This window comes from Mesoplodon mirus (assembly GCF_964341445.2).
Source record: "Mesoplodon mirus genome assembly, chromosome: 6".
In the NCBI taxonomy this organism is placed as follows: Eukaryota; Metazoa; Chordata; class Mammalia; order Artiodactyla; family Ziphiidae; genus Mesoplodon; species Mesoplodon mirus.
In genome coordinates, this window is record NC_138982.1 from 15,138,947 (window position 1) to 15,153,024 (window position 14,078).

A 14,078-nucleotide genomic window follows, 5' to 3' on the forward strand; every position below is an offset into this window, starting at 1 on the left:
GGTCTAGGCAGTATTTCTCCCAGCAGCTGCCCATGACTGTTCTTTGGGGAGCAATCAGGCTCCAACTGGACTCTGAAGATGTATGTGTAACAAATGTCCCAAGGAATCTGACCTGTGCTAGACCTGGGCCTCCACTTGAAGAGACATGGATCTTAGAGACCAGGGAATGACTTGTTTGCCACAGGTAGACTCGGCTGCAGAAGCTTTACGATTCATGGTTCTGTCTCTATTGCACACCAGGGTCTAGAGCCTTCTTCCCTACACCCCATCCTCCTCTCCCACCATAAAAAGCTCAAGACACCAACCAAATGGTTCTCCTTTTTTTTTTCTTTTGGCTATTATAAAATGAATATCACCATATTACAGAGAAAATTAAGGGGACCACCCCCAATTCAAAAGCCTTACTATAATCACTATGAACATCTAAAAGTACATAATTGATTTACTCAATACGTTTATTCTGCTAAGTGGTGCACCTGTGATGCACTTGGCCATGGGCTAGAAATACACAGGTGGAGCACATTGTCTTGTGGGAAAAGAAAATCTAAACAAAGTCTTTTTTAAAAAACAAAATTATAATCATAGTATAAACAATTTTGCCTGCTTTATCAAATCAGACTGATATAATAAAGTTTTCCATGTGCCATATAGTCCTATAACTATTATTAGTTACAAATATATTTATTTTCATATTGCAGGCATTTAATGCGGGGGAAGCATCTTTGTGTAGTTTTCCAAAGTGTTCATCTAGCAACTACTTGGGAATTTTACCTTGGGGGGTATTTTCTTTGGAAAATTTTGGCATCAAACATTTTTCATGGCTCTTAAAACTTCTTATCAAAGAGGAGATTTGCTACCTAAATTTCTAAATTTTGTGTAATAAAATCTATAAGTCTTCATCATGTAATCTTAATGCATATGCAGATGAACGAATACTGATATAGATGAGAGATTCAAGAAAACACAAGGTTCATTTCTTTATCGACTATTACGTACCACTTTATTGCACAAGAAGAATTGAATCAGTTGACTTAATTATTTGTGTTTGGTCCCCATTTCACATAATCTTTAAAAACCTTAAAAGGTAGGAACTGTAATGAATCTCCTTTAGGAAACGCTGAAGAGTGGTCTTCAATAATGCCGACAGACTAAATTCTGACAATTGATGGATTCCTCCAAATCTCTCTAAGAAAATAATATTGATTTTCTACAGCATTTAGAAAACTGCTCTCTCATTTTTTAATCAAGAAAAAACACAAAACATTGTAACCAGAACCTCTTCCCCTTTCCCTGTGCCCACCAGTCTTCCTTCCCTTCCGTAAAGACCCACTTCCCACCACAGCACTCTTACCAGCGCCCCATCACCGCCACCCTCCCCCTTAAGGGTGGAGGTTTTTCAGTTGTCTTTGGGTTTGTGTGTGTATGTGCTTGTGTGCGTTAGGCTAATTCATGCTGCGGAAACCGCAAAGTTCAAAAAGTAGTGAGAACATCAGAACTGGAAAAATCACAGTAGCCAGATGTGTCTGCCATAAACTCATGACATAAATTTGATTAGAAGAAAACTACTGGAAAAAGACAAAAATAAGATAGCCTAGGTATAAATCTAACTTTCAGCAAACTTTCAGGATACCTCTCTACATGCTTTCAGCAACACTAGGCTACGGTGTCCCTTAGCTATTTTATTTGCTTTTGATAAAATGTCTTCAAGTGCCTTTGTACACTTCCTAGAGGGACAAAGGAGCCAACTTTGCAAACTGAGCAGAGACTAGATTTTCCATCTTGTCTTGAAAAGCACACCCTGCAAAAAAAAAAAAAAAAAAAAAAAAAAAAGCAAGCAAGCAAGCAAGAAAACCACACATGTGTTTACAATTTGAAATACAGATCAAGATAGACCTGGAGGACAGACTCTGGCCTGGTGGATGGCACATCTTCAAAGGGGGAGTGTGTGATATTTAAAAAATTCCTATAGCATTAAAAATACACTCTGGCTGCACTTTACCAGTGGTTTCTGAACTGGCTAGGGCTGGCAGTCTGGTGAAGTTGTTATACAGTCTTTATTTTTCCTGTTCTGTCTGGGAGGATACTGGCACCCCAGGTCAGGGCCTCCTTCCAACAAGGAGGTCCATTAATGTGTGACAGGAGGCCAGCACACCATGGTTGATGATCACTAGGGTTATCACCAAAAAAGGCAAAACTGCCTGTCACTTTCTCTCTGCAAAGACATTTTAAAATACGGGGAGATTTTAAGTTACTGTACGAGTTCAGTCCTCGTGTGCTGAGAGATAGGAAGACCTTGACACCATCACACTTGCAGAGGGAGAAGGTTCTTCATATGGGGCTCGAAGTGAACCGGCCCTTCCCAAACTGCCTCTGCTCATGAACGAGCCCGGGTTCGAGCGTGTTTCTCACAGTCGCTGCCTGGGGTTCAAGATTAGTTTCGCAACGTGTAAGCAAAAGTGTCCAAAAGATCAAAGCTGCAGGAACTGAGGGTGGCTTTTCCTGAGGGAGAAGGAAGAGGATGGCTTTCTATCGCACACACCACAGGCTCTTCCTCTGGCTACACGGGCCAGAAAAGTGAGGAAAAAACAGGCTACTCACTCATAATAATTGTTACAACAATATATTTCTTGGGGAGCTTTCTCTATGCCAGGTACCAAGGCATGGAATATCTAAATACTCAAAACTTTTATGGGGAAGAGCCTATCATTATCACCATATTACAGATAAGGAAAAGGAGGCTCAGGTTAGATAACAAACGACACTAGTAAATGTCTAACCCAAGAGAAACTCAGTTCTGACTCCAAGTCTTCCCATTAACCACTACACAAAGAGGTCCCTGCCCTCCACATCACCCGCATTACCGCCCTAACAACCTAACTGGTTTCCTTAGCAGGTTCCATTTGCCCCGAGCCCATTGTTTTATATATTATAATATGGCCTGTGTAGAGTCCTTTTTTTTTTTCCTGTTTGTTTCATTTTTTCCCCTCCTTCAATAAAATTTAGTGGCTATTAAAAGTAATTAATCATACCAACAACCCACTTAAAAGATAGGAGATCCTCCCTGGTTTGTGTCATGAAAAAAAATCAACTTTCACACGTATAGTAGTTTCCCCCCTTCACCGTGTTACATAACAGTGAGGATTTCAAACACGTGGTCAGCCCCCAAGTGATATGGCCTCCACCCAGTGGTAATCTCTCCTCTTCACTATCTAAAGTTCTCCAAAGCCTTCCTTTCTTCTTCCATTCACTGGGTATCTCTGGGGACTCAGACGCAAAGGGGACCAATCTGCTCAAACAGAATCAAATTGGATAAAACCTGACAGACAGCCTGATTTGGTAAATACAAAAACAAAAATTTCAGTTAAAAATCAGACCAAGCTGGAGAGGGCTATTTGAAATAACCCCTTGAGAGTCTGTTTCATTTTACTTCAGCATTTGAAAAGAGAGTGAGTTTAGATACACAGCCAATCTGCCATCCTACCAAGAGATAGATGCCTTTTCACTGGATTCTGAGGCAGCCTGACAAAAGTATGCTCACAAAGTCACTCACAAAATGACTTTCACAAAGTCACTCACTCCAGGATGCCTTTGAGTGATGGATCTCTTCTCTCCCAATTAAAATATGGGTTGCCTTACAACCCACATTTCAGGAATAGAGCTACTGAAAAAATAAGATACCCACTGACAAGAAGTTTCTGGGCAGGGGGGACTGAAACATTTCCACCAGGGGGCGCTATCCTCACTGAAAGTAAAAAAATACAGAGTTCCTAATTTAAAGCGCTTTGCACACTAACCAGGCTAAAATAAATATTTTTTTGAGAGCTTTTAAGATGAACAATGAAATTGTCTTCAAATCTAACATTCTATAGTTAAGTAAAACATAAAACTTTGCTTTCCACAAAGAACAATGATGACATAACATTTCATTACGTGCCAGGCATGGATCTGTGCACTTTACTTATAAACTTATACAACCTCCTCACACTATAAATATAATCCTCATTTTACATATGGAGAAACTGAGGCACAATTAAGTGACTTAACAGTCACCAATAGGCAGAGCTGAGATTCAAAGTCTAACAGTCCGACTCCCAAGTCCATCACTAACACACAGAAAAACACGGAATCACAATATAAGGAGATTTATTGCTGAATGTGTTTTGCTATGTCACTGATTATATCATAGTTCCAGAAATACATAAAATTAGCTTATTACTAATTCTATCACCTGACAGTAATGTGCATTGCATTTTGACATCATTTTCACTTGTACATAAATACCTATCAGTGAAGGGGACACATCACTTAAGTTCACTTATTTGTCAGATGTATGCCATTGAAAAGACCAAAATTCTAGATTTAAGAAGAAGTAGGAGGAGGAGAAGGATCTTCTCTGGTTAAAAGGTAAAAAGAAAAAAAAATGCAGTTGATGTAAAACCGACATAGAAGTTTTGAATCATATTCCAAATATTGACTTTATATATATATGTTTACATATATATGCTAATGTATGACGTAGGTATAATATATGTAAACACAGGTGTACACCTATTATTTCTAAAATAATGAAAATAAAATACCACATACTAAACCTCAAAAGAAAAAAAGTAGAAAGATCTGCTCTTTCTATTTTTAAAGGTTGATAATTAAGAGTATAAACTACAGGCAGAGCTATAGCTTAAAATAAAATACTCTGAGTAAATCATTTATTATTAGGACCATATTGTGACTCTCTAAATTACCCCCAGTCTTTGGAGCTTACTTTGCATTCCCCGTTATATTTCAAAACTTGGGACACATCTGTGATTCTCGAGAGGCTAGCAACACATTTTGTAATGGGCACATATTCAAATATTATTGGAAAAAACCCAGAATGTGTGTCTTGAGAAATTTACTGCCCTGATTTATTAGAAATCTGGAAAAAGGTATTTTATTCAGCCACAGGTAAACTAGTTTCAGACATTCAGATTAAAATTTCTTTAAACTTTACCAGCAATTGGGCTTTTAGTGTGTGGGGGGATGGGGAGGGCAGACTCACATGTGCCTTCAGTATTAAGCTTTTAGCATTCAAGGTCCTTCAAATTTAGTCCACTTCCTACTCGTTGTGCAATTTTGTAAAATTAAGGAAAGTACATGAAAGAGCACAAACAAGGATCTTCACTCTGATGCTGGGTGCACTAACAACACACTAAACCCAAATACCCATCAGATGGAGGCTAGTTAAATAATTATAGCATATCAACATGTTGGACTACTAGGCAATTAAAAAAAAAATGAGGCAGCTTTGTGTATGCGGATATAGAAGTAGGAAAAAAGCAAGGTGCAGGATGGGAGGGAGACACAAGAGGGAGGGCATATGGGGATATATGTATACATATAGCTGATTCACTTTGTTATACAGCAGAAACTAACACAACATTGTAAAGCAATTATACTCCAATAAAGATGTTAATAAATAAATAAATATATATATTATGAGCAAAAAAACAAAAAAAGGCAAGGTGCAGAACAGTGGGTATAACATGCTAGCAATTTATGTGAAGAAACATACATGTAACTGGAAACTCTGATTGACTCCAGGCAACATACAAGGGACTGAGGCATGGGTATCAGAGGAAGACTTACTTTTTGAACACCCCTTTGAAAAAAGTGTTTGAATTTTTTTAACCAGGTCCATGAAAGATCCTTTCCAATTATAATCGATTATAAAGTTAACATGAATAATTTAATAATCAGCTTTTAGAACTTTTAATAAAAAGGCTAAAGAAACCCTAGTCTAATGCTACCTAAAAATTAAATAAATTAATAAAAATTAAATGGCTAAAGAAACGAGTCTAATGCTACCTAATTTGTGGTTTCTTTGCTACACTCGCATCTGCTTTCTACTCGAGCTCTTATATACTGGGGACAAGTGACTCACGGGAAGCTTTGGTTTACCACTGCTCGTAGAAGCAGTGGCACCATTTTCCTTGACCTACCCTTTAGATACGAAACACAACAGAGGTTGTTCTGAGTCGTTTGCTTTTTGTATATACTTTACATATGCAAGCTTTAAAATGGTAGATCCAGACTTCCTGGAAGAAGGGACAATATATTTACTTGAATATACTGACTCAGGTCTCCTTGAGTCCATACTCACCATGGCTAAGCCACAGTTATAAAGGAAGGGTGTCCAGGAAACTGCTTCCATTTTTATCCTGTTCATTCCTGAAGATCCAACAGGAGATTCTTTTCATTCTCTAAAATTCTGTTCTGTGTATAAAGCAGTATCTGGATATCTGATCTTCAATGGAAACATTACCTGAAAATGGCACCAGCTTTTTAAAAACTTCAAAGTTGGCCCTCTTATGTTTAGCCTTTGGGGGTGGGAGAGAATGACTAACAACAAAAGCTGATTGGTTCTGCTGCAGGAGTGTGTTCATTCACATCTGATTCTCTCCAGTGGGCAGAATTGTATTTCTTCGGAAGTAAAGGCAATTAGCAGAAACGAATCTCAAGTTTAAAATCCCACTTATTCAAAATGAAGTGAAATGTGAGCCGTCCTATCCTAGGGCAGGTGTGGGGAGAAGCCACCCGCAGATTATGTAAGGGTTGAACGCATTCCCCAACCTCAGTTCCAACTCTGGCTCTACTAGCCCACACGCTCGGACTTGGGAACGTTTCTGCATCTATAAAATGGGAATACTGTCCCTTCTTGTAGGGTTGTGGTGAGGACTGAATGAGATAAGGCAAGAAAACACCTAGTCTGGTGTTAATCACACATTGTTGGGGGGCGGGGCGGAGCAAAGAGATTTGAGGCCAGAACTGTACACTCTGGCAGTCTTCAGGGACCAGATTCACAGAAAGGGGCTAAGGGCCCTTCTTGCCTTGGTCTGGATGAAGACAGGAGGCCTAAGTGAGTTTTCAAAGAGTTTCAATAAATGCAACTGGAGGGGATGCTGGAGCTGTCGTGTAAACCCTGGTAGCAGTGTCATGAACTGTGTAGCCAAGAGGCCAAGAAAAGAAAGCAAGGGCACGGGCTTCCCTGGTGGCGCAGTGGTTGAGAGTCCGCCTGCCAATGCAGGGGACGCGGGTTCGTGCCCCGGACCGGGAGGATCCCACATACCGCGGAGTGTATAGGCCCATGAGCCATAGCCGTTGAGCCTGCGCATCCAGAGCCTGTGCTCCGCAACGGGAGAGGCCACAACAGTGAGAGACCCATGTACAGCAAAAAAAAAAAAAAAAAAAAAAAAAAGAAGGCAAGGGCAGTGAAAGGGTAATGCAGCCGAGAGGGAGGAGAAGATACTATCTGGGCACGTGAGTAGGCACTGAGGCAACCAGAGCTGCTTCTGAGCTCTAGAGGCCCTCGGTTGAATGCTTGTTTATCCAGCTCCGGTCAAAGCTTACCGAGATTCGGCTGAGACACGGCCATGGACCTCTGGGGCGCTGGTGTGGAAGTGGCAGCTGGGTGGAGGTTCATATGATTCAGGGGCTGATTCATCGCCTTCCTAGGGTCTTGCCATGTGGTGATTTTTTCTATGTGACTAAAAGAAGGAAAACAATGATCTCTTTCATTGTTAGCGTTATCAGTATCATCATCACCAGTCACAACACAACAGTTGAATGATGCAGGCTCTTCTTCCCTTAGGATCTGCTTATACGAGGTTGACACATTGTTTGTTTTCAGCCAAGGTCAGGCTTGCCCACTTACCCTCCATTCAAGTTGGGCCACGTTGGGGATTTTGCAGGGGACTCTCTGAACATAAGTCCATGACTTAGCTGACCAGCTGCCCCTATGTGCAAACACCCTCTTAAGGATTTTCTGCCTTACCAGGGATGGACAAGCCCCAGCGTTCCTCCCCACGGCCCAAGGAGCCTACATTCTCCAACGCCCTGTGCTCACTGCCATCCAAGCACTGGGATACCCCAGTGCAAACTCCTCTCCCAAAGCCGGACCCTGCGCTCCTGCCCGCCAGCCCTCCCACACTCTCCCAGCTCATATAACTGACATAATGAGGATGGCTCCACCTGTCCTCAGCCAAAGACAGGGACCTTGAAACCAAACTCATAAACATCACATTGCTGAGCTCTTACAAAGGGTAAGACACTGTGAGGTCCACATAGGTCATACATAAACCCCCAAGAAGTTTATGTTCTACCATGCAAGGTACCAACTGTGTAGCTGGAGAACAGGGTAGCAGGAAATAAGTGTAGGAAGTGCCAGATTATGGAGAAACCCAGATACTGAGGCATAAAAGTTTCTGAGGGAGGAGACGTGATTAGCCTTTTGGTCATATACAGCTTCCAGGGTTTGTTATTACAACTTAATCTCAGAGAAACTAGCATGACATCAGCTTCTACCCAGACTTTCCAATGTGTCCTTAGAAAGACGGATGGGGGACTTCCCTGGTGGTCCAGTGGTTACGACTCTGCGCTTCCACCGCAGGGGGCACGGGTTCGATCCCTGGTCGGGGGACTACGATCCCACATGCCTCGCGGAGCAACCAAAAAGAAAAAAAAAAGATGGATGGGACATCTAGCTTTGTCTGCCTCCCTCCAGACCACATCTTAAGTCACTTCTGGTGCCTTAAAGACCCTGTGCCACTCCATAAACTCTTTTTGAGAGTTTATTACATTTTTCTTTTAAAGATAAGCATATTCATTTGGTGCCACAATTCTTGTTTTATGAACTGTATCAGAGATCTTTCTGTATTTATCAAGGACAACGAACTTTGATAGCAAAGCTGAATGTCAGTCCTTTGTCCCAAGCCTTGTAACTAGGTTGCCTCTCCCAAACCAAAGGGCAATGTCAACCCCACACACTATAGACCTTTCTGGATCCACGTGAAGAGGAGAGAGATTGCTCCTTTCAAACACACCTTGCTTTTGAATAACAATGGCTTCCTTTGAACCCTTAGCTTAGGAAACCACTATTCGTATCATTAGGCTAAATCCTAAATCAGTGCAATCTCCTGCACCGGAGTTGTATTTATCTTTTATTTTGCTTCTGTTTCCTCACATCTGAATACTGCCACTGCTAAAATTCTTCTTCAGATTTCTTCATCCCAGACTGGAAGTTATTGCCATGGGGAGCTCATTCATTGCCTTGAGTGAAAACTTGGATGTTTTCCCAAGAAGGCCTTTAAAATGAGTATGATTTAAAAAAAAAAAAAAGTCAGCTTCCATAAAGGAGGCAAAATTAAGTTTAACTGTTGAGTTTCATACTATAGGAGCCATCAGTGGTCTTTAAAAAATAATCAAAAATAAACTGGGAGGAATAAAAATTAAAAACCAAGACGATTTTGTTAAGAAAAACACAAACGGGGCGGGGGGTGGGTAGGGGACTGAACTACAGAGATGAAAGTCAATTACCTAAGCCTAAAGGAAGAAACAACAGTCTTAGTTACACCTTCAAGTTTAATAATTGTAATTCTGTTCAAAGCTTGCATAAAGTCCTTTGTCAACTTTTGGTCTCGTGAAGACTCATAGCCAGCCTCAGGGGGTCTGTCACAGGCCTTCCAAGTGAGGAAACAATTGATGAGGATGTCAAAATTAAGTAAGCTCCCTTTAACAAAGTAATTAGAGTTAAGAAACCCTTTGACTAACTATTCCTTCAGGACTCTTACTACTAAAACATGGTTTCCCAAGGTAGGCGCGTCCTACAGAAATACTTTCCACTGTGGTACCAGGAGGGGAAGTATCCTTCTCTCTTTTGTGAGCCTTTCTTAGAACCTCTGGCACCATGGATATTGATACTGTGGTAGAAGCAGTATGAGCGCAGCCCCGGTGAGACGCAGCGACATACACCGTACGGTGGAAGACATTTAAGGACGCTGCTGTGTACAGACGTTCAGCTATCTGTCAGTGGTCGGAATTATACAGGAACCGGAATGATGCATTCCCAAATGCCAGTCCCCCACCCTCCCCTCCCATTCTGAACAAGTGGGCTGGGATTCCCAAATCTGGGGAGAGCAGAAAGGCCCGCACCCAAAGTGGTAGAGGAGCCCAGCTTGCCTGAGGACTGCCACCACGGCTGGCCAGCCTCCATCCCCTGGGAGAGAGGTGAGGGCTTTCTGGGGGGACACTCTGGCCCTCATCCCGATAGATCCCACCCCAAAGATGCACACCTCAGCCGCGGCTTCAAGCCCCAGAACTCCCCCAGGACCGTGGGAGTCTCCGCAGCCCACCCTTCAAACTCCACACCCAGCCAGCGCTTTTAAAGGAGTTTTGTTCCCAGCGGAGTTGTTAATTAAAAGTGTCACTCACTGTATTCCCCAAAGACTTGAGTACAAGAGGGAGCCTTTCATACATGAGCAGTTCTCATTGCTCTGAAACAACTCTGAGAAGAAAGCCACTCCAACTCCCAGCCTCTGCACATCCATCGACCCCGCGGCAGCTTCGCTCTAAAGCTCAGTCTATGTGATGCCCAGGGCGGCTCCTGGTCTGAATGCCAACAGCAAGGGCACCGCTCACAAGAACTTAATCCACTGCTCATGGTTTGACTTGAAGACTAAATTCTCTTATTGTTCAAATCACTGAGCTCCCCTCACCCCATTCCCAAACGTCGGCGGATAAACCACCCGCTATTCCATACTGGCGTCTCATCTCTGCTCCTTCTCTGAGCTACTGAGTCACTTCCTTTCTTGTATTTCGCAGTGCAGCCTTACTGTTTGCCAGGACCCACAGTTTAGCTAGATTAATCCCCACTTCCCTACTACTCCCACCCCTCCCTGATGTCACTCCCTTCAAGAGTCCACTTCAAGAAAATGTCTAAGGGGAAAAAAAATCGATAAAAAGAAAGGAAGGAAGGAGGGAGGGAGGGAGGGAAGGAAGGAGGGAGGGAGGGAGGGAGGGAAGGAAGGAGGGAGGGAGGGAGGGAAGGAAGGAGGGAGGGAGGGAGGGAGGGAAGGAAGGAAGGAGGGAGGGAGGGAGGGAGGGAAGGAAGGAGGGAGGGAGGGAGGGAGGGAAGGAAGGAGGGAGGGAGGGAAGGAAGGAGGGAGGGAGGGAAGGAAGGAAGAAAAAGTCTCTGCTATTTAAAAAGTCTAGTTTCTCTTAAAAATTTATAGATCTATACTTACATATGTATATTCAATCTGCCTATTAGTGTGTATTCTATGATCATACATTCTATACAGTTTTCATATGAAAATGGAACCAAAAAAGAAAATAAATACCAAGTATTTATGGTGACATATGCAAGTAATATGTTCACTGGAGCTTTTTTCCCCCCTTATCTAAACTCTTCTGTGCTTCCCAGTTTTTAACAGTGATAATGTATTGTTTTCATAACAAGTAAAAACAAAAACACTCATCAAGGTGCAAAAAGACAAAAAGGAAAATGATGCATGGATATATGCAGGTCATAGGTACTAAAAAGTTATTGGAGATAAACTACAGATTTGGCTCCTATTTTTGAGTGGCCAAAGTACGAAGGGAAATGGATTCAATTACATGGCCCCATGCTTTTTGTAAAGAAAAAAGAATGACAGTTTTTAAGGGAAAAACTCTTCTTGACACACACACACACACACATACACACACATACACACAATTTTCCTGGACTTAAAAAATGTCTGGGGCTTCCCTGGTGGCGCAGTAGTTGAGAGTCCGCCTGCCGATGCAGGGGACACGGGTTCGTGCCCCGGTCCGGGAAGATCCCACATGCCGCGGAGCGGCTGGGCCCGTGAGCCATGGCTGCTGAGCCTGCGCGTCCGGAGCCTGTGCTCCACAACAGGAGAGGCCACAGCAGTGAGAGGCCCGCGTACCGCAAAACAAAACAAAAAAAGTCTACAAGGGTTTCACATGGAGGCCTGGGGTGGTGTGCAGTGGAAATGGTACCTGAAAGAAAGATAATCAGGCCCCCTCTTCCTTTGGGGGCCCCTTTGACCACTACTTCGCATACTGCCTTTCTTCACAGTCTCATAAAGGACAAACCTCCAACCACATCAGGGTCTGTGATGCCAAGGTCGGCAAAGAGCCTCAGCTCTGAGGACCTGCATTTTGCCCAGGGGCAACAAAGGTCAGCATTTCTCTGAGAAGATATTTGGCTGGAAATGGTAGCTTATGGAAAATTGTGCTGTGTTAAATAATTTTTCCTTCTAGAATTAATGTGTTCTTCAATAAAGACACAAGTTGAGAAAGTCATTTTATGTATTAGGAAAATTCTATGTTGGGGGTTAGAATGTCATGGAAATCAGTGGGGAGGGGGCAGCATTACCACCGGCTCCTATCAGCCTGGCCCCTCCCATCAGCCTCCAGGGGATTGTTAATTTAGCTCCCATTTCCACCCTTCCAGCCCCCTGCATGACCTTTCACCTTGATGAGGGCAATGGCCTCCAGGCTTCTCCTCCAGTCTCTCAGGTTTTCCTCTTGCCCTCCATCCCTTCCCCACCCTCTCTATCTGACAATCCCTTCTTTTTTTTTTTTTTTTTTTTTTTTTTGCGGTACGCAGGCCTCTCACTGTTGTGGCCTCTCCCGCTGCGGAGCACAGGCTCCGGACGCGCGCAGGCTCAGCGTCCATGGCTCACGGGCCCAGCCGCTCCACGGCATGTGGGATCTTCCCGGACCGGGGCACGAACCCGTATCCCCTGCATCGGCAGGAGGACTCTCAACCACGGCGCCACCAGGGAAGCCCTGACAATCCCTTCTTGAACCCACCTCCAGAGTCATCCCAAGGACAGCTGGGATCCAAGTCACCCCTGGATCCTTAGTCCCTCCCCCGGCCATTGACAGCCTACTGGGAGACAGCATGAGGCACTATGGCCTCTGGAAAGACCACAGGCTTGGAGTCACACATACCTGAGTTTTCATGTAGCTCTGATCCTGTGTGACCTACATGGACAAGCCATTTAACCCATCCTAGTCTCAGCACCCATATCCGTGAGACGGGTAAAAAAGCCAACGAATGCTCCGGTTCCTTCTTGCAAGGGTGAAAAAGGTCTGCTCTAGGAAACCTGTAACCACCAAAGTCACCTGCCAATTTCATGACCAGTTCACTGGGCTTCCCCTGCTCACTTCCTCAGCAAATAAATCCACAGAAGGCAGCTCCAGCCTCCAGCCCAAGGGTGGCAACCTCTGGTTCAAATTTATTCAACAAGTGTGGATTGTGTATCTATTGTGCACGTGCACTTGGTAGGCATAAAAATGAAAAGCATTTTGTAAATATAAAATCCTGACTGGCAGCAGAACCATGAAAGGCAAAGATAAAATCTTATCTGTAAAAATAGAATCCACCGACTTCTTATAGCCCAGGAAAAGGCCTGGTGTTTTTGGACGAATTGACCCTCCAGTTCATGACCTATTATACTCACTTTATGGAAGGAAGCCACACAACAAAGACTTTCTGAAATAGAGAAGGCCTATGCAATACATTTTGTATTGCTGGAAGCATACAAAGATATAAAAATAGGAATGATTATAAGTGCTTAATTTTGCAAGAATTTAGAGTTCGTAGCAACATAATAAGCTGCTTGCTCATTTCTATGGGCAAAGATTTCATTTCCAAATATAAGTGTTTGGCCTTTTTACTCCTCCTCCTCTCTTAATATATTAGAGTTTCACATTAGTTAGTGTCAGAAATTACTCAGGGTTCCCTACACTCAACAGAGCTATTAGGGCAGGACTCAGAAGCAGCGTCCTCTTTTCTACCACCCGGGCCCAGCTAGGTGGTTAAAGAGAACCACACCAAAGAGATGGGAACTTAAAGGCAACCTGGGGTCATAAAACCAAGGTTGACTGGCTCAAAACTCAGTTCACACTCAGTGCTGCTTGGCTTCAGCCCCTGGCCAATCCCAGTTTCTCTTTAACCTCTCCCTTCATTCTTTCTTGTTTGGGGGGTGTTAATATTTCTCTTCCAATGGAACATAAGCTCTTTTGATGATAGATAGGACCCTAGGGGCGGAGCAAGGTGTCCTGCACATTGTAGGCACTTGAAAAACAATACTCCTGCAACCCGCCATAATATTCACAAGACCAGTCGAGGGCAAAAGTAAATTATCTTATTTTTAAAAATCAGACATTAAAATTTTTTTTGACTTACTAGGCCAATTCACCACCCTCTTAATGTTCTAACAAAAGTATATATACGCTGAAGATTATGT

The 14,078-nt window shown here is 43.1% G+C and overlaps 1 protein-coding gene across 1 annotated transcript in view; it reads right to left on the reverse strand.

Annotated features, from left to right (window-relative positions):
* The window catches only part of WWTR1 (WW domain containing transcription regulator 1), a gene marked incomplete at its 5' end in the record, with an annotated part of 136,762 nt that overhangs the window by 48,261 nt on the left and 74,423 nt on the right, over positions 1–14,078 (reverse strand). The window contains 1 exon segment of the mRNA XM_082625565.1: positions 7,387–7,523. Within this exon segment, the coding sequence (XP_082481691.1) occupies positions 7,387–7,523 (137 nt within the window).